Source organism: Oxyura jamaicensis, chromosome 24 (genome assembly GCF_011077185.1).
Source record: "Oxyura jamaicensis isolate SHBP4307 breed ruddy duck chromosome 24, BPBGC_Ojam_1.0, whole genome shotgun sequence".
NCBI lineage: Eukaryota > Metazoa > Chordata > Aves > Anseriformes > Anatidae > Oxyura > Oxyura jamaicensis.
The window spans coordinates 7,210,641-7,229,179 of NC_048916.1; the positions used below are offsets into that span (position 1 = coordinate 7,210,641).

The 18,539-nt window shown below is 50.3% G+C and overlaps 1 protein-coding gene across 4 annotated transcripts in view; it reads left to right on the plus strand.

Annotated features, from left to right (window-relative positions):
- The window catches only part of ZBTB16 (zinc finger and BTB domain containing 16), a 76,850-nt gene that overhangs the window by 28,598 nt on the left and 29,713 nt on the right, over positions 1–18,539 (plus strand). For all 4 annotated transcript variants that reach the window (XM_035346019.1, XM_035346020.1, XM_035346017.1 and 1 more), the window contains exon 3: positions 6,701–6,798. In XM_035346019.1, the coding sequence (XP_035201910.1) occupies positions 6,701–6,798 (98 nt within the window). The remainder of the gene's footprint in view (positions 1–6,700; positions 6,799–18,539) is intronic.

Genomic DNA, 18,539 nt, shown 5'->3' on the forward strand with positions numbered 1-18,539 from the left:
TTTTTTTTTTTTTTTTTCCCCTGCCTTTCCCTGGTAGCCGTGCGTCCTGCCAAGTCTGTGCACAAGCCTTGAAATGACAAAGTACCCTTTAGTTAATTGCACAACGGATCGCCTAGAGTTAAAAGTTCTGATTTATATGACTATAGCTCTAACTGCTCAATAACACAGGCCTGTAATCTACTTTCATTTCAAACAGAACTGTGATTTATGGGGCAGCATGCCGCTTTAGCTCAGAAATGAGGTGTTCAACATATGCTCTGTTGACATAAATTTGGAATTTATCGCTCTTGTCAAAACTGCCTGTTGGACAAAGGTGCGTATTAAGGCAATAAATGGCTCAGAATAGTTTTCTGTCAAATTTCCTAACCATTGTATTCAGTCTATTTGAGGGAAAAATATATACTTAAAAGTAATCAAATGTCCAAAATCCATGCATCTTGCTCTGAAGGGGAAGTGCCGTGGTGGGGAGGAGGTCGTGGTGCATGGGGAGAGGTTTCCCCAGGTTTGGCTTCTGGGGGAGGGGGGCATCTTTTCTGCTCCTCTTGGGGGGGGGGGGGGGGGATGCAGGGAAGGGAAACTCATTAAATAAAAACGGCAAAAGGCCTCTTGCCGCTGGTGGTGTTTTCTACGCCCCTCAGCACCCTGGGGTGCGCGGTCAGCAGGAGAGCAGGCCTGTGCTGCGTGCCTGGCACACGGCAGGGCTGGGGCCCGGTGGCGACATCCCCCCAGCGGATCTCTGGGAGCAGCTCAGAGGTGTGGGAGCATCGTTCCCGATGCCGGCCTCTCCCCCAGGATCGCTGCTGTCATGGCAGGACGGGAACCGTGGGGGGATGCACCACGAGGTGCCCCTGCACCCGGGCTGTGCCACCGTCCCCGCGGCCCCTCGGAGCGGGCAGAGGCGCTTGCCACCAGCCCTGGCCTTTTCACACAAAGCACCCCGTCGGGAAAACTCATAATTTTTACACTGCGCGGTCTCAACTGGCTGAGCCTGGAATTACTGTCCCTTTGAAGTGCTTTTTGCGGGGCATTTACAGGCCTTTTTAATTGCCTACAGCTTGCGAGAGGCCTGCCTGCATCCCGGCTTTTGTTTGTCCGTGCTCCCTGGTGCTCGCTCGGGCAGGGGTCTCGCTGCCCCTCGGCACGCGGCTGCACGCCAGGGAAGCCCGGTCCAGCCCGCTCTGCCTCCTGCAAGCTCCTTTCTGCTCCCTTGCACCCAGCTGGGGCAGCACACGGAGAGCTCGTGCCAGGTGCCAGCGCATCCACGAGCAGCATCGTGCGACCTGGAAGCTGCAGCTGGCTTCATACTGACGTGTGCATCCAGCAATTTGTCTAGCAGTAGCTTAAGAGGAAAATTATATTTTTTTTCTTAAAAAAGAAAAAAAAAAGCTTTGAAATATTCCCCTCCAAGGGCAGGTGTTCGGTAATGAGCTCGTTTCCCCACAGCAGCCTGAGTAGTCAGGGTGGGCTCACTGAATGCTGCAGCACGAGCTTGCCTTTGGCTGGAGGTGCTGTGTCCTCCAACCACGTGGGTCTTCTTCCATTAAAAGAAAAAAGAAAAGGCACTTTTCCGATTGTCAGTGCTTTCAATCCCATGAACATCCTCTTGGTTAATATGCTTGGAAATATATGGAATATAATTTCAGCATCAATGAGAAAGTGTGGTTTTATCTTTTTGTACTTGAATCTGGGCAACATTGCTGAGAAGCGATGTACTTTAACGTACTTTTTTTCCTCCCTCTTTAAAGGCACAACTTTAGTAAAACTGCACAAACACATATTGATCTTTCCCCTCAGATCTTAACAGCCTGAGCAGCTGTAATACCTTGCTTACATCTGCCAGGTTTTGTGCAGTTTTGCAACATCTCCTTAATCCAGTGAACATAAATAGAACATTTCAATCATATTTTGCTACCAGGAACCTAGCAGATAAAGCGCTTTAAGACCTTGTTGAAAGAGACTGTATAAGATTGTGAGTGATAAGATCGTCCTATAAGCAGACGCCAAATGAAAAACTTTTGTTCCTGCTGAAATTTGTTGATAGAGATATCGAAAATAAATTACTCGGTGAGAACTTGAGCACTGTAAAACAATAAGCAGGTTATGTAACTACTGGAAATACCAATGCCAAAGTTTGATGGCAGATGCAGATTTCTAGGAGCCATGGCACCCGTGAGATTAATAGGCTCTTTTGTTGTCTGTGGCACCCTGCTCTGGTGTTTTTCCCCATTTCTGTCCTTTCGCTGGAGGAGGTAGAAGGGAAGTTTTATCTGCGAGCCCTTTTCGAGGACCATGGTTGGCATCAGGCGCCGTCCCATGGTTACATGGGTGAGAACAGATCCCTGCCTCGTGGTTTAAAGGTGAGCTGTGTTCAGCTGACTGATAGGGATTCATAATGGAGCCGGGGTGAGGTGGTGATTTTTGTAGGGCACGTGAGGCAGGGAAGGAAGCTGCCCACCCCCCTGCGGCGGGGAACACCCACGTGAAGCCTCTTGGCACCTTCACAGGGGCAAAGTAAAGTGATGCCCCGGGGAGATCCTGCTCTCTCCGGGCAGGACCTTGGGCACGTGAGCAGCTCTGCTGTCCTGACACCCCTTTCCTGCTTGTCCCACGTCCCCCACCTCCAGACTCTGTGCTGAGCGCAGTGCCTCCGGAGCGCTCCTCCTGCCCAACTCCACTTCAGCTCAGCGCACGCTCAGCTCCTCCGATCTTGATGCTCCTTCCAGAAAACAAGAAGGAAATATTATTGTTGGCCAAAAAACAAAAAGATTTTTTTTTCCTCTTTTGTGTGCCTTGAAGATAAGCAGTTCTCCCGCAGCATTCAACAGAAAACATCCTCCTTGCCTCCACGGCGGTGTTGCCCCTGCAGACACTGAGCACCAGCAGAGCTGGTGGCAGAGGGGACAGCCCGGTGGCAGGTCTGGCCCCGTGTGGATTCATCGCTGCCAGGTGCAGTTTGTCTTTGCTTGTAGCAAAACATCCAGAGGAGGAGGATCCACAGCAGAAAAGGGCCATTACCTCCTCAAAAGAAAATGCTTGAATGCAGTCAGTGTAATTAGATATAATATTTTATTTTCAAAGATGAGTGTTTTTATTCTCAGGATTGCTTGACAAAAAAAAATAATAATAATTCAAAACCAGAGCAATGCATTTCTTAACACTCACTTAAAAAAAAAGTTTTACTTGAACTAATTAACCAATTACATTTTAATTCACTGAAAATGCGTTCTAGCCTCCAAGAGGCGAGTGCTGTAATTTTGGTGAAGATGCTGTGCTCTTCCTGACTAAGTGGTTTAAACCTTGCTTTAGGTGCAGAACTCAGCTCATCCTGAGCTACAGAAGTGTGACAGGCATGTCCATAATTAAAAATGCAAAAGTAGAAGATTGTCACTTATTTAGCTGACTTCTTGGCAGTAGAAATCTGTCAGGAGGCTTGTGTTTTATTTATTTTTGCAAGGAAGATAAATCCTTTGGATTCTAAACCGCCTTGGCCTGAATTCGTGCATGACTCTTAATCCTCTGCTATGACACAGTGAATTCAGGACAAGCTTGATTAATAATTATATTATACAGCAAAGTTGAGAGTTTAAATAAACTTGCTCTTTTGTTTTTTGCATCTTCTTTTTCTCCCTGTTTGCTCAGTGCAGAACTTGACAGGGTTTCTTTATGCAGCCTAGTATTTCAAATGGTTCAGTTTAACATCTTACAAAGCTTATTTACAGGACAGAACATGGGGCTGACTGCTTTGCACCTTACCTGAAGGATTCGTCTGTGATGGTAGATGACTTTTTGCAGAGTGCATCACTCTGCTGCAGTGTCTTGAAACAAGTCCTGGGCAGGCAGCTTTCTTTCCTGGTGCAAGCAAGGGAAGCCCTTTTCAGGTCTCTGTCTGGAGTGTTTAGTCACATGATTTTCATTAATTTGTGAGCTGAATTAATGAAATTGTCCTAATTTGATATGAAAAAAAAAAAAATGTGCTAAGAGTGGCACTTTAAGACGACCAAAAGAAATTAAATAACTTAACAGATTAAGCATCTGTAATGTTGACAAATATTTAGATGCAATCATTTTGCATTGAGAAGTGCAAAGGAGTTTCATTCTTTGTGCAAATGAAATGATTGAGTTCTTTGAGCAAGCAAAAAGGAGGGGGAAAAATTCCATCCCAAATCTTTCATAAACATCTTTGGCTGCGAGTGAAATGAGCTCAGTGCACGAGCATACTCTCAGCACGCAGGTAAAGGCAAAGCTGCCTCTTTCTTGGCTGTGCAGAGCAGGTGCTGCTCAGGGCTGAGCACCAGAGCGGGGTTGCCTTCACGACTCAGTGTCTTGGCTTGCACAAGACCATTTCTGTTTTGTCTTTGGCAACAACACAATAAAAATATACTTGTCTTATTGCAAAGTGATGGTAAATGGTGGATCTGATCAGAGGTAGGCATGTAGCTATTTGGTGTGTTACTTCTTAAACACATACAAATGCTTCTCTGTTTACAGAATCTGGTTTTGAAACTTCTCACATGCTTCTGCTATCGCAAACTCTTCCCTGCCATCAGTATGAAGAGTTCATGTTAAATGAGGTGTGTCTCTTCGGCAAAAGTCAGTAAGCTTGGCTGGAAACGTTAGTTACTTGGGGATTTCTTTTTTTATTCTTTTCTTTGCCTTTTTTTTTTTTTTAATGCTTCTGTCAGTTGCAGAGCTGGTTGGTTTGTAAAAGCATATATTTATCAGCAGCTGAAATCATTAACTCAACAGGCTCTGCGTGGCATTTCCCCATGTGCTTGGACCTGCGACTGCTGCTGCATTGAGCAATGGGATGCTGCGGGGTGGCACGGGCAGGTGCCTGGGGAGCGGGGCTGGGACGGGACAGGATGGCTGGGACAGGACAGCCGGGACAGGACGGCTTCTCCTGGCCAGCAGCACTTGCAGGGCTACTGCAGGCACTGTGCTGGGCACTGGCATCGCACCGGGATTTCAGCAATGGCCCCAGGAACGTGGTTGATCCTGTTTGTTTGTTCGTTGCAGTCTGACACGGACAGTGCTTCTGTCCAGCTCCGTGCAAACACCGCCTGTTTCGTGTTGTTTCGTTTGATGGAGTGCTCCAATTTGCTGCGGGTTGTTTGCTACCCAAAAGGAGAATAAAGGTCTTCACAGCAAAGAAAGCAAAGCAGCGCGGGTTCTGGCTCCTGTGGCCAAGCAGCATCCGCTGCCCTCAATTCGTGTGCCCGGAGCTGCAGGGGGAGTGGAGGGGGAACCCCAAAGTGCCCGAGGGGGGCTGCAGTGGGCACCCCATCCACGGCTCTGCTGTGCTGCGTGGGAGTGACACCCAGCACCCTTGGGTGCCCGAGAGTGGGCGCAGGAGGGCAGGCTCAGTCCTGGGCAGAATGAAGCTATCGCTGCTCCAGCGTCTCCTCTGTCTGTGTCTTGACAGAGACACCAGCACGACGCCTGAACCATGTGCGCCGTTGTGTGATCTGGGACATGCGATTCGCCGCGGCCCTTTTAGACACGCAGTTGTGCAATTCAGCCTAAGCAGATTTTATTTTATATGCTGCGGTGCCAGGAAATGGTGAGAGGCATGTTTCCTGTTCACTAGCTGATGATTAATTGTTCACTTGTGATTTGTGTCAGGCTGAATTTGGATAGAAGTTGGGATTTAATTAAAAATGCATACAAACAACCTCTAGGAATGTTTTTGGAGTAAAGCTCCAATTTTATAAAGGGCTTGATGCATAGTAAGAAGTTCACTGAAAAATGTTTAGTGTCAACACCAAGAATGACTAACGAATACGCTGATTCCTCATCAGTGTGTATCCCATGGCCACGCAGTGCTCATAGGTATCTTCTGCGGCAGTGATTTTTATGCTGGAGAGGGGAAAAAAAGCAACAACAACAAAAAGCTTGCCTGGGCTTTCAGCTCCCTGTTGGTTTCTTTCTTGGAATGACCAAGTTGGAGGCTGAATTAGTTGAGTGAACAGAAATGGAGAAATGCAACTTCACCTGCAGCAGCCCCTGCCACGTCGGAGGCTGGGTTAGCACCTTTGAGCAGACTCCAGCTCTTGGTACTGAGCTATGTCTGGCTTCATGGTTTGGGGTCTTTTAGTATGTTAGCAGTAAACTTGCCCTTCTTGAATATATTCTAATAGTTCATTTTAATTTCTCTCAGTAGATCAAAGTAATAAAGTATACGCTATGATAATTTCAGATTTATTGAATTTATTAAAAGAATCCACCTGTAATAATGATGAGAAATACTAACGAGGAGCAGCTCGCCTGATCAGTCCTGGAAACTCAAACAGGAGCTCCCATCAGGACCTTTCCTAAAGCACTTTGTAAACTTGAACCGACTTCTGCCGGGCTCCTGCCCTCAGCACCCTGCATGTCCACCCGCACGCAGCGGGGCTCAGGCCTGGGGATGGAGGCCAGGGGCTTTGTTCCCATCCTGGAGGCCAGCACCCGGTGCTGATGCTGTGGGGACCCCAGTGGGACGCCCCCAGCGTGCTGGCCTCCCCGCAGCCCCCCCGCCACGCCAGGCACACGCTCCTGCGGTCTGTGTTCCCAGCAAGCTATCAAGAAAATTCACAGATAACGTGTAGATTTCATGAAATATTCAGGAGGTTCTTGGTGTTAACATTTGGAGTAAACTTCCCCCCTTGTGCCCTCCCCTCCTCCCGCACACACGAGGACTAACCCGTCTGTTTTCCCCTAGGAAGCTGCACAGCGGTATGAAGACGTACGGATGCGAGTTGTGCGGGAAGCGGTTTCTGGACAGCTTGCGGCTGCGAATGCACTTACTGGCGCACTCAGGTGGGTTGGGATTGGGGTGCTGGGGGCGGGGGGAGGCACAGAGAGTGCCCACCTGTGCCCACCCAAATGTGCCGCAGCCCCCCGGCTTGCGCATCTCATCTGGAGGAGGCTTCATCCTCTTCAGAGCAGCAAATTGGAAACTTGTAGTCCGGTGCCCATAACTTGAGGTGTATTTTTATTTTTTTTTTACTTTGTTTTTAAAGTTTGTTTTCAGTTCTTTAATTGGGGAAATATTTTCCAGGCTAGGCAGCTTGGAATAACAAACTTCATGTACCGCTTGTTGCTCTGTGCCGCTGCCAGAGGTCCTGCGCTGCGGGCAGTGCCTGCGCCTTGGCTCCTGCGCGCTGCTCAGCACGTGCGTCCCAGCACCATGCTCCTTGCATGCAGGCGCCCAGCACGGTTTCATTAGCAAAACCATTGCAGAATTAGGTATTCTTTGTCTAATGAATCTAACTATCGGGTTCAAATTATGCAGGCCCTTTAATTAAATAGATACAGGAAGGTTGGAATGCTGTGCTAGTGAGGAGGCTTGTGTTCTGCAAGTCAATTTAGCCTGACGTTCCTCTTGGTCATGCAGCCCCATGTACAGCTAGTTTTTTTTTAATTAAAGAGAAAAAAAAAAAAAAAAAACACCATAGGCAACCACTAGACCTGTTTGTTGAAATGTGGGGGGGATCCTGGTCCCCTGTTGAAGGGGCAATCACCGAGGGCAGCCAATCCCACAGCTAAAGTCGTGCTGGCAGGGTGGCTCCTCAGGGATGCTGGTTCCTGCAACCCAGCTTCTTTAAGCAAAATCCCACCGTGCGTGGCAGTATGGGGGCTCATCTCATTGCCTCACGGGGAAGCACACTGCCCACCGTCTGGGGCTGCCTCGCTGCTTTTTGGGGGCCAAGCCCACAGGGCGAGCTCCAGTCCCAGGAACAGGGGTGCTGGCGGGTCCGGAGCCTCGTGGTGCCGGGCGCGGAGCGGGCGTCCCCCTCCTCCCCGTGGCTCTGGCGTGCGCGGCTTGTGTTTGTTACTGTCGCTTTGGCTCGCAGCCCGTCCCTGGCCGGCCGCCAGCCTTGTGGGTACAGTATGTACAGTGCACGCCGAGCCAAGTTTGTCATCGCGCAGGATTAATTTTTTCTCTAATCTGGCAAGGGCGGGGTGGGGGGGCCAGGGTGAGCTCTCCCAGCACTCGAAAACAGCCACGGCGGATTCCAGCGCTGTTATTTATTAAAGCATGAGACCTTTGCACCTCTCCCCTCGCCTCCCCCCAGCCGGGATGAAGCGAGGCTGTGCAGGGTCGGCAGCGCCAAGGCTTGTTTTCAGCGCCCGGCATGCCGACGCCGCGATCTCAAGTCCGTTTGCCTCGTGTGCAAACTGATGATTTAATTAGGAGTTTATCCTGCAGGAGATCGGCGCACCGGGATGGGTTGTGGCCCCCTCGCCCCCCTGCTCCCCCCTCCAAAGGCCTTAAATGCCGAAGGTAGTAAACGTTGAATTTAATTGCAGTTTGCATTTAAAACTTAACTAACCAAGTGTTTATGAGTGATACCTGATGATAAAAGGTGTACTTAAGCTAATGAACCAATTAGGGAGCAGGTCCCCGTCGCCCCTCTGAGGCAGGGCAGGGGGCAGGGGGTGCACAGGTCCTGCCTGTGCGTCCTGCTGCAGGGGTGGCTGCCTTCAGGAGCGGTGCTCGGTCATCCCAGTTCTCTGATTTTTGCTTTCTGAACAAACTCTTCCTCGAGTGGGACTGGAGAAGCGATGACCTTCTTCACAAGCTGAAATGCTCCAACACAAGAAGGCAAAACTGAAAGAACCCAAACAGGGACTTGCATGTTTTTTCCTCATGACTATTGACCACTTTGCTTCTTTCTAAATACAACCTGCCAAAAAAGTGATGGGGAAATAAGTGAATATTATACAGGTGGAGCTAGTAATTATAATCCTTACAAATGTCCAAGCTAGCCCAATGGGTGTTTCGTGGTGCTTGGTGTAGCACTGAGGTTATTCAGCAGTGTTATCTCAGCAGCTTTCAGGTGCATGATAAATACTCCGCCAAATGTTTACATTTCAGTATAGGCTTACCCTTAATGAAGTGCAAAGTATTGGTGTATGTGTGGTGCAGCTACATTAACGCTGCCCACTCCTAACTGAGATGTGCTTGCAAAAACTTTAAAGATTACATTAGAAGAATGACAGAGAGCTTCCTTTCCTAGAAAAATTCATTGTCAGGGAAAGTGAGATGAGAAAATCCCAGCTTGGGGAATTTACTCCTTTCCTCCTGCTTGCTTTGCCTGTACTTCTGGTCAGGAATCTGTGCCTTGGAGATGGATGCCATGGCCTTTCCCTTCTCCAGACAAAATGGGGACAAATCTGGGCAAGGCCATGCGTGCTGGAGAGGTGCAGTGTGTGGGCAGCAGCGTGCCCTTCTGCAGCAAACCGAGGTGCCCCCTGACGCTGCCCTGGAGCCGCCTGCCCAGCTTACGCGCAGCTTTCGAAATGCTCGAGCATTGTGCAAACTTTGGCAGCCTGGCGTGGGTGACAACCTGGAGCCTCGCCGCCAAGGAGCAAAAGTACTGGGCACACCAGTGACGAGGTGGGCTGGCGAAGGGACGGTGCCTTCACAAAATGCCCACCTCGGGAAGCGTGCCCCTGCCTTTGTGCCTCGTTGACCCAGCTGGGCTGCATCTGGTGGCATGGCCAAGGTCAAGGATGTGCCCTTGCGTTTCCTGAGAGCTACGGGGTAATGGAGGAGCAGCCACAAGGCTGATGCAGTGCTGCCCACCTTGGTGCGAGGTGCTGGGAGCAGGATGTGGACCCATCCCCACAGAGCACGCATCTAGGAGCAGGATGCCAGGTGCTCAGGGAGCGGTGGTCCGGGGCGAGGAAGCAGCGGGGCACCTGGCTGGGAGCGAGGTGTGTGCCCCAGCCTGTCGGAGGATGGGCTTCCTTCTGCCAGGATCTGGCACTGCGGCTAGTTCGCCCGCTGCGTATCTCTGCAATGAACATAAACTTTCCTTCCCCTCTGCATTTGGTGGTTATCTCCCGATGAAGCACCGAGGATGTTTTATCAGAGATGGAGGAGATAGTTCATCGCGGTGCCTCGCTCCTCCCTCCCCACGGCCGCGGGTATTGTTCGCCGGTGTTGGATGTAAGAGGGAGCAGAAAGGGAAGCGCTGAGCCTCTTTGGGGATTTTTCCCGCCCCCCCCTGGCTGCCGTCCCGCGCTTGGTCCCCGAGTGATGTCAGCGGCCTGCCGGCAGGTCTGGATGTTCTGCCAGCATTCCTGCGTTTATGATCATCCGCAGATGTGCATCCAAGAACACACTGTACCCACAGCAGAAATTAATGCAGGCTTGACTGCCGGCCAACCCGCACACACAGGAGAGAGGAAGAAAGAAAACAAAAACTGTTTAATGCTGTTTATAAATTATACACTGGCTGATGAAAAATACATTCCCCCCCACCCCCCCCAATCCTTTCTGCCTCAAGAGTCTAAGCTGAGACCAGAAGAATATGGTTTGCTTTTTAGCTCCTGTTTTGGCTCACTTCCTAGACCCGGCTGCTGATTCAGAGCCAGCTTATTTTCCCCCCCCTTACCTGATAAAATATATTTATTTTTCACCCGTCACTGCTTCTCCTCTCTCCCCACTTTTGGCTGCTCTTTGTTATTTAAGGTGTTCTGCTAAGCATTATGCAGAGAGCGATGCCAGGACCCATTACACCATAGTGCTCTCTGTAGCAAATAAATCTTACACACATCTGTCTACATTAATACCACTAAATATATGTGATCATCGCAGTGCAGCCCGTTTGCTTCCAGGTTTCTTGTTGTGCATGCTAGATGGGAAAGTTATGAAAGTTCACTGGAGGTCACGGGGATGGAGCCCCCCCCCAGCCCCTCTCTGCAGGGAGGACAGGCTGAGACCTCTCCCCACAGGCTGGGGGCGAGCTGGCGAGCAGCCCCCTGCCCCAAGACTGCGCCTGCCCATCCCTCCCTGCGCCGCGCACGATCCATTTACATGGCTTTTGTGTTTTTTAATACTGCTAATGTTTATCATTTGCCCAACAGGCTTGACAGATTTTGTTTCCTGTAGAGCATCGCGGCTTTAAAGCCCCCTTGTTGCTAAGTAGCAGCCTCCCTGTACTGTAATGGGCTGATTTCGTATTCCGTTCAGCACTGTATCTTATTTTTGTATGCAAGACAAAGTGTTTTGATGGAGGACGATTGCAGAAGTGTCTGGAGGCTGTTTGGAGTTTTATGGGCTGTATAGTACACTGTGTGCTTTCTGAACAGAACACAGGCTGTTGAATTTTGGATTGGATTTGTCATTTTTTCCCCTCTGAGTGGAGGCTGTCAGATAGAACATTAAGGGTGGAGAAAAAGTGGAAATTATGTAATAACCTTTCTTTATTGTTGCTAAGCTGAAATTATTATTTTTTTTTTTAACCTGAAAATATCCCTTTCTCCCCCTTCCTTCTCCCCTTGTCCCCGAGCAGCATTTGAATTTGCGGAGCTGGCTAATGAAGTTTGGGTGATGACGTTGGTGGCAACTCTCCCCACCTCTCGTGCAGCCCTTCCTCCATGCCCCAGCTCCCCCTCCGCTTCTGGGAGGCGTGCAAGGGAGATGCTGCCAGGGAACCTTCCCACTGGGGCCAGCCACTGGTGGCGTTGGGCAGTGCGGGGGCAGCAGGGTGCGGGTGGCCATGGGCGTCCTTCACCCACCACGGGCAGCTGGCTTGGTCAGCGATGTGGCGCAGCAGCGCTCGGGCAAAGTCCCCTGGTGGAGGACAGCCTTCACCCCGTCCTGCCCAATGTGGACATGGTGCAACTCCTGCCACCTCTCCTCCAGCCCCTGAAGCCAAAGGCTTTGGTGCCAAAATGAGAAACCCCAGAGTTCGGCTTTGGTTCGTCCCTTTGCGGCCACACTTTGGTTTTTGGCAAGGTTTCTGCTGAGCATCTCTTTGGGAAGGAGAGCACTGCCCTGCAGCTCGGAGGCATCTGCGAAGGAAGCGCCGTGGTGGCTGAGCATCCTGCCAGAGCACCTCTGGGTGTGTTTGGGCACCTTTTGTTGCTCTTTGCTGGCTAGCTGGAAAAATACATGGAAAATACTCGGGTTTTATCCTGGGGATAAACCTTCCCGGTGCACTGCTGCCTACTATTTCCCCCGTTGGGTCCGCAGTGTGAAGCGGCGCGGTGCCGCCAGCAGCCTCCCCAGGGGAGGGCTGCTCTGTCCCAGGCAGCGAGGGAGGGGGCAGGTGCGGCCAGCAAGGCCATGGTCGGAGGAGGCCGATGGGGGGGCTGCTGGTGGGGGCCAGCACCGCCGGGCGGAGGGGACAGGCGGCAGCATCGCCCCCGTGGGCTGCACCCGCACCCCGGTAGCGTGGAGCATTGCTGGGAGACGCAGCGCTGAGATGAGCTTGTCCTCTGGTGCTGGGGCTGGCATCCGTATATCCAGGCTCGGTTTAGAAGGCTGTCTTTACCTTTTAAAACCTGCACCTTTTTCTTATTTTTTTTTCATATTCAATTATTGCATTTTTATGGCACTTCAAAAAAAAAAAAAAAGAATGAAAAGAAAACCCTTTCGCATCTCTCTAAATCCAAGCCTGGTTTGCAGCTTGATCTTTTTTGGCCCTTCTTGGATGTCTTTTATTTTTTTAGTGGAAAGTACTAGAGATTTTCATAACTGTCTCTTCCACTTGAGTGAAATAGGGGAGAAGGGAAATAATAATAATAATAATAAAAAAGCAGCTTTATGTGGGCAAAAGAAGAAAACAAGAGAATGGGGTAGAGAACAGGCTAAATTTAAAATTGTAATTGGCTGACTTCCACAGGCTTGCGGGTGTTTTAATGACTCATAATAACTTCATTTAAAACCAGCTGAGCAGAAAATAGATTGGAGAGGAGCCTCAGGCCATTATGGATTTGTTTTTTTTTGACAAGCTCTGTTTTCGGCAGCCAGGAAGGCACTCACAGAGGGCTCGGCTGTTTTCTCTCTCTTAGAGTTGGTGGTCTGCCCAAGAGAGATTGTATAGAAACCAGGGCTTGGATTTTTTTTTTTTAACTGATTAAAAATAGATGCCTTGAGGTATTATTTTAGCATCACTGTGTTTTTTTTTTCTTTGCACTTTTGATGTGGTAAATGGAACATAAATAAAATTGTTTTTGAAATTACTGAATTAATTAGGTAGTAAAGCGACGACAGTGCATAAATTTACTTGGCACTTTTTTTTTAATCCATATTTTTCCCTCTCTCCACCTTCTTGCCAATTACAGCATTTTAATAATATATAATCCCAAATTTTTATTAATCCCTTGTGCTTGGGGGAGGGGACCAGAATAAATTCTGTATCATACTTGCGGGGTTGTCACTTCAGACCATGTGTTACAGATGTTACAGTTGGGAAGGGTCTAAGGGTTTGTGCCAGTGTGCCAGTCCTGTCTGATGACCCTCCTGGAGATGCAGTGCAGGCAAATATTGCTTTTCCTGTTTTCTACCTCAAAACAGCAGTGATACGTTTGCTTGGGTTGAGCCCCTTTGTGCGCATCCTTTGGCCGCACTGTGCTTTTTGGGTGAGTACGTTGTGCTGCTGGGCAGAAATGAGGGGCTGTGGGCGATGCTGTGTCTTGGTGCGCCCACCCCATCCCCAAGGAGGACCTGCAAGGACTCCGTGCCCACCGCCTCTCCCCATGACACAGGCACTGAGCACCTGTGGGCATCCGCAGGGCCTGGCTCCAGCTCGTTCCCCTTGGCCACACCGTCCAGCCTGCTCCTTCAGAGGGTATTCACGCCTCCTCCTCTTTTTCCCTTTCCTTCTTTATTTTTTGGAAATATGTGGGTTGCCATTTGTATTTTTGAAGTCATTCTCCCCACTGCCTCAGCCTCCTTTCGTCTTTCTCTTGGCCACCAGCCCCATAAAAGTTTATCACAGTCAGGGACGGTTAAACGGGCACAGGAAAACAGTGGTTTAGTAAATTGTAAAATTAGTTTGGAAGGTTAATGAGGCATGGCTTGTCTGCTGTCGGAGAAGAGGCAGGTTTGCGTAGGTAGCTGAACACCTAGCAAGGGCTTGCTGGGGGCTCTCGGAGGTGGGGGGATTGTGCCGGAGAGCGGGGTGGGAACGGGGCACCCGCGGCCCCGGCCACTTGCACGACCCACACCGTGGCACGAGGCGGCCGGTGGGAGGACGGGGCGAGGGATGGCTGCGGCGGGGAGACCGGTCTGTCCCTGTCTGTTTGTTTTTCCCTGACTCTGGAAACGTAACCGCTGCACTTGTTGTAATGCAACACCTCAATTACGGTACAGGAGGGGGAAATCAAAGCTTCGGAGCGGCCCAGCAGCTTCAGACCTGCTGCCCGGGCCACAATTATGGTCTTGGGAACACCAAAGGCAAGCGGACGAGTGTCATTTTTAACCAGTTAGAACATTTTACTACTTCCTAACATCACAGGCGTTAAAACTGGAGAGCCTACTTCTTGTCCTCAATAAAGTAATTAAACTGAATGGGCGTTGGGAAGTATTATGAGGGTTGATAGTGACTAAAAATAGAATAGCTCTGTTTTCAGGTCCACCGAGCCTTTTCCTGACAGGTTAGAGCCATCCTGGGGCATTGCCTCACCAGGACCAGCCTTTGAGGCACAGGAGATGCAGCCCGGCACTAAGGCTTGTAGTCTGCTGTATTCCACAGGAAAAGTTGAGCCAGACAGCTGGCAGTTGATCAATTGTCTCCACGTTTCTCAGGGTAAATGCCCAGGGGAGTCTGAAAGAAGCTATTCTTTCTTTTAAATTGATTAAAAATAGCGAGGGCTGGGGTCGGTGGCTTCTGTGTGCCCTTGGCACAGCAGGTAGGGTGCCCACGGGCTCAGCGCGGCCGGGGCATGCCGCCTGGTTCTGGTGCTTGGGTAGACCTGCAGCCTGGGGCTTTTTGGGGAAAAAGCTGCAGAAAAAGGGATCGAACAGCAGCGCTGCATACATGGCATCTGTGGCTGGCTGGTGGGTGATGGATGTGGGGCAGAACCCTGAGCTGGGGGAACAGCCCCAGCCTGGGCTTGCAAGCCCTGGGCACCGCATCCACCCTGGTGGGGAGAGGGGGCTGGCAAGGCCCTCTTGAGGTTGCTGTTTCAGGGATCTAATTTCTGAGAAGCTGAGCGCATCATTCATGCTGTGTCATTAAAGTAAGCATCATTCATCCCCATGTCACGGCACAAGCAGGCTTAGCCCTACAGGGAGGAAAAACCTGTCCAGTGAGGACAAGAAGGGCCGAAAAAGCTCAAAAAGTGCCTTTTGGCCACTTCCCTGCTCCGTGCCGAGCCGTGCAGTGGTGAGTGAGCTGTTCCTCGTGTGTTTACGCCAGCCTTTTGCTGCAAAGACCTTTATTAGGCAGGAGCTATAAATTTGCTCGTACAGATATAAATGTACGGCGGAGACTTGTGTGCCAATTACAAGGCATGCTCCGAAACACAGCTGATACTTGGCAGCACGTTAAGTCCCATCCTGTTGGGAAGATCATCTGAAGATATCTATGTACTGTAGGCAATACAAGCCACTTGCTAAAAATACTCTCCCAAAACTTCTGTTTGCATTTTAATAGACTAATAGTTTCTATGGGTGTTATTAAAAAAAGGGGGGGAAGGGGGAGGAGAGGGAGAAAAAAGCCAACAACAATAACAAAAAAAAAGCCCTGACACAGCCTCTTGATGTACTGCTTTCAAATATGTCATGCTCCCTCTAACAAACATCTAACTGTTTTTTCTAAGCACTGTTATAATAAGCTCAGATGTTGGATGACATTTTTCCTGGTGACTCACATAGTAAAATTAACCTTGAACTATTTACATATTCAATCGCCGTACTCTATCCTCCTCCTCTCCTCTGAGCGTGTGTACATTACAGGAATTCTGGCTCAGGATCAGTTTTTGTTTTGTTGATTAAAAAAAATTCCCTGCCTGGAGTACACATCTACTTGAGTGAAAGAACACACAGTCCTGGCCTTTGGAAATTGGCAGGCAGCGTGCTGTTCCCTGACTGATAAGAGGTACTGTAAATAAAACTGTACAGCATAGCCTGTTGTAAAATGCCCCGTGTCTGTACTTATTGTTCTGACAGCTTATGCTTTTTTTGGGTATGCTGTTTTGGTACACTCTGTACTTCCTTATGTAACCAAGCATGCATATCTCATCAGAACATTCACCCTGTTTATTTTAAAATCTCAAGGAATTTTTCTGTCCCCCTGCCCACCCCACCCCCCGGTCAGCTGCTGGCAAGCGCCTCGTGGCTCGTTGCTTCGCATCTCTTAGGGCTGTTTTGGCGCTCCGGGCACCTCCCCAGCTCGCCCCCACCTGCACAAGCAGCCAGCCCAGGACCCCCCTGCCCAGCTTTGTGTCTGCATGGGGCCGGTGTCCCCGCACCAGCAGCATCACCCTGGAGCTGGGGACCGGACCCTGCTCTGGGCTGTCCCCACCGTGGCTCTGCCGCAGCAGGAGCAGTGCCCACGATGACCCAGCCCTACGTGGGGAGGCTATGGCAAAGCCAAAACCCCGCTCAGCACACCCCCGGCCCTGGTGCCCTGCGGGGCGCGTCGCAGCAGGATCGGTGCCGGTGCACCTGCGGCTGGTTCAGCTGCTCTACATGGGGAAAACTTGTTGCTGCATCAGGTTGATGTAACCTTATGGATTATGCTTCACAGCAGTGGGTCTCGGAGAGCTTAAAGTGGCGATGGAGAGTCATTGCCTTGGCAACTGCCTGCTGTACATCATCTGTGCCGGGAGGCTGCCGGGGAGGGGCAGGCGGCTGCGGCCCTATTGATCGGGGTCCCGTGGGTGTCCGCGCAGGCTGCCCCGCATGCAGAGCCCCCCCCGGCCGTGGTCCCGGCGGTATGACTGCCGCTGGGGTGGGCGCTGCCCAGCCTCCCCTTCCTGCTGTGTGCACGTAGCCTCGTGGGGTGCTCGGCCACCCCATCGGCCAGGCTGTGGGCATCTGCAGGTGGGCCAGGCGGTGCTCCCAGCTTGGGGCAGGTGGGGGCTGCGGTCATGGGCTCAGCAATGAGTATTTGAAACTTTTCTGTGTGCTTCTGAGTCCCCATCGTTTACCAGTGTGGATTTCAGGGCGGGACACTCGGTCAGCGACCAGGCTGCTGCGTCCCAGGGGCGCCGCATCCTCATCCCCACACACAGTTTGGCTGGGGAGGACATGGGAGCACCGGTCCCAAGCTTCCTTCCAGGCGTGCAGCCCTGGGAGTAGCACACAGCACACAATTCCGAGGAAAAATGAAATTAAAAAACAAAAGCATTGCAGGGTCCCGCTGGCCTTATGGGTCACTGATCCAGGAACAAAACATCCTGAGCAGGCTCTGGAATGACGGCTGGTGATGGCTCCCAAGCAGCAGTGACCTCTCCAATTATGCTGGTAATAGAGCCCTGCTCGTTATTAAAGCCGTCCTTTGGCGAAGGGAGGGGGCAGCTGGCATCGGGGTCCCCTCAGTGGGGTGCAGGTGCCCGTTCAGCACGCGTGCCCCAGCACGTGGGAGCGGGGCCGCGGTCGCCCCGTTCTGTCACCGAAATGCACCTTATTTATTTTTTTGCGAACAGCCATGTGGTTTATGCACACTTGAGTTGTTTTGAATGCAAACTTGACATCATAGTGAAGGCAGCAGAGAACAACATATGCACAGTAAACAGGCAGACTGTCTTATTGATTAACAGATGAGACCTCTATTATCGATCAAAGCTTGGCGAGAAAATTTATCACTTTTAATTTCACTGCTGCCAAATATTTCTGCCTGTGAGCCAGCCGTTACTAAGACAATTTAAAGGCGAAGGAATTCTCTTGTTAATGGATCTCGTGATACCTCCGTCTCTCTCCGTGTCTCCTTTTGTTTCACAACTGCACATCCGCACGCAGGGAGGAGCCAGGGGCTCGGTTCTGGGCCATGATGTTGAGGGGCCGTGGGGCCGGAGCTCTGGGCATGGCCGCAGGGCTCAGCGGGGACCTGGGGCACTGCTCTCCGCTTCTTCCCCTTCCTGCCACCTCGAAGGCTGCTCCTCTAGTCCACGCGTAGGTTCTCGCAGCAGCGGAATCAAACTTCAAAATCTAACAAATGCTCTCACAGTTTTGTCCTGGCAGCGTATGTGCTGGAGATAGTACGCATTGTTAATCTAGTTTTATCTGGAAGTTACTTATCTGCTGTTAGACATCCTGTTTTTTTTCCTTGTTCTAACTAGCGCCTCTGACCCGCCACACGCGGCACATGTTGATAGTGATTTTCTAAGAATTCCCCTGAATACCACATCTCTCTCTCAGTCAAAGAAGTATCTGTGCTTCTCACTAAATTGTGTTGTTTCTGCCACGTTTCTTATCAGATGGTTCTGCCGTCTCTTTCCTCTCATCCTCTGATACTGGTAACAACTGCTACAATAGGAAGGGGCAGGAAACCGATTAAAATTAGATCAGTTACAACTCTAATGAAACTCATTGATGTTTAATGATTTTTTGAAAACAAATATTTAATTTCTTCTTGGCAAGCAACTACTTAAAATGAAAGTGCAGTGCAACATCAATAGTATATTTGTGTGTTACGCTGTTATTTGGAACTAGCAGAACAATGGGACTGAGAAGAGCAGCTACTTTTTGCTGCCATGTGTGGGCTATAAAATATTAAGTCCCTCTATTGAACAGATTCTGTGTTTTATGAAGTGAATGGCTTTAAAAATACATGCGTTCCTAGAGGAGCGTTCTTCATATCACTTTCATGCTG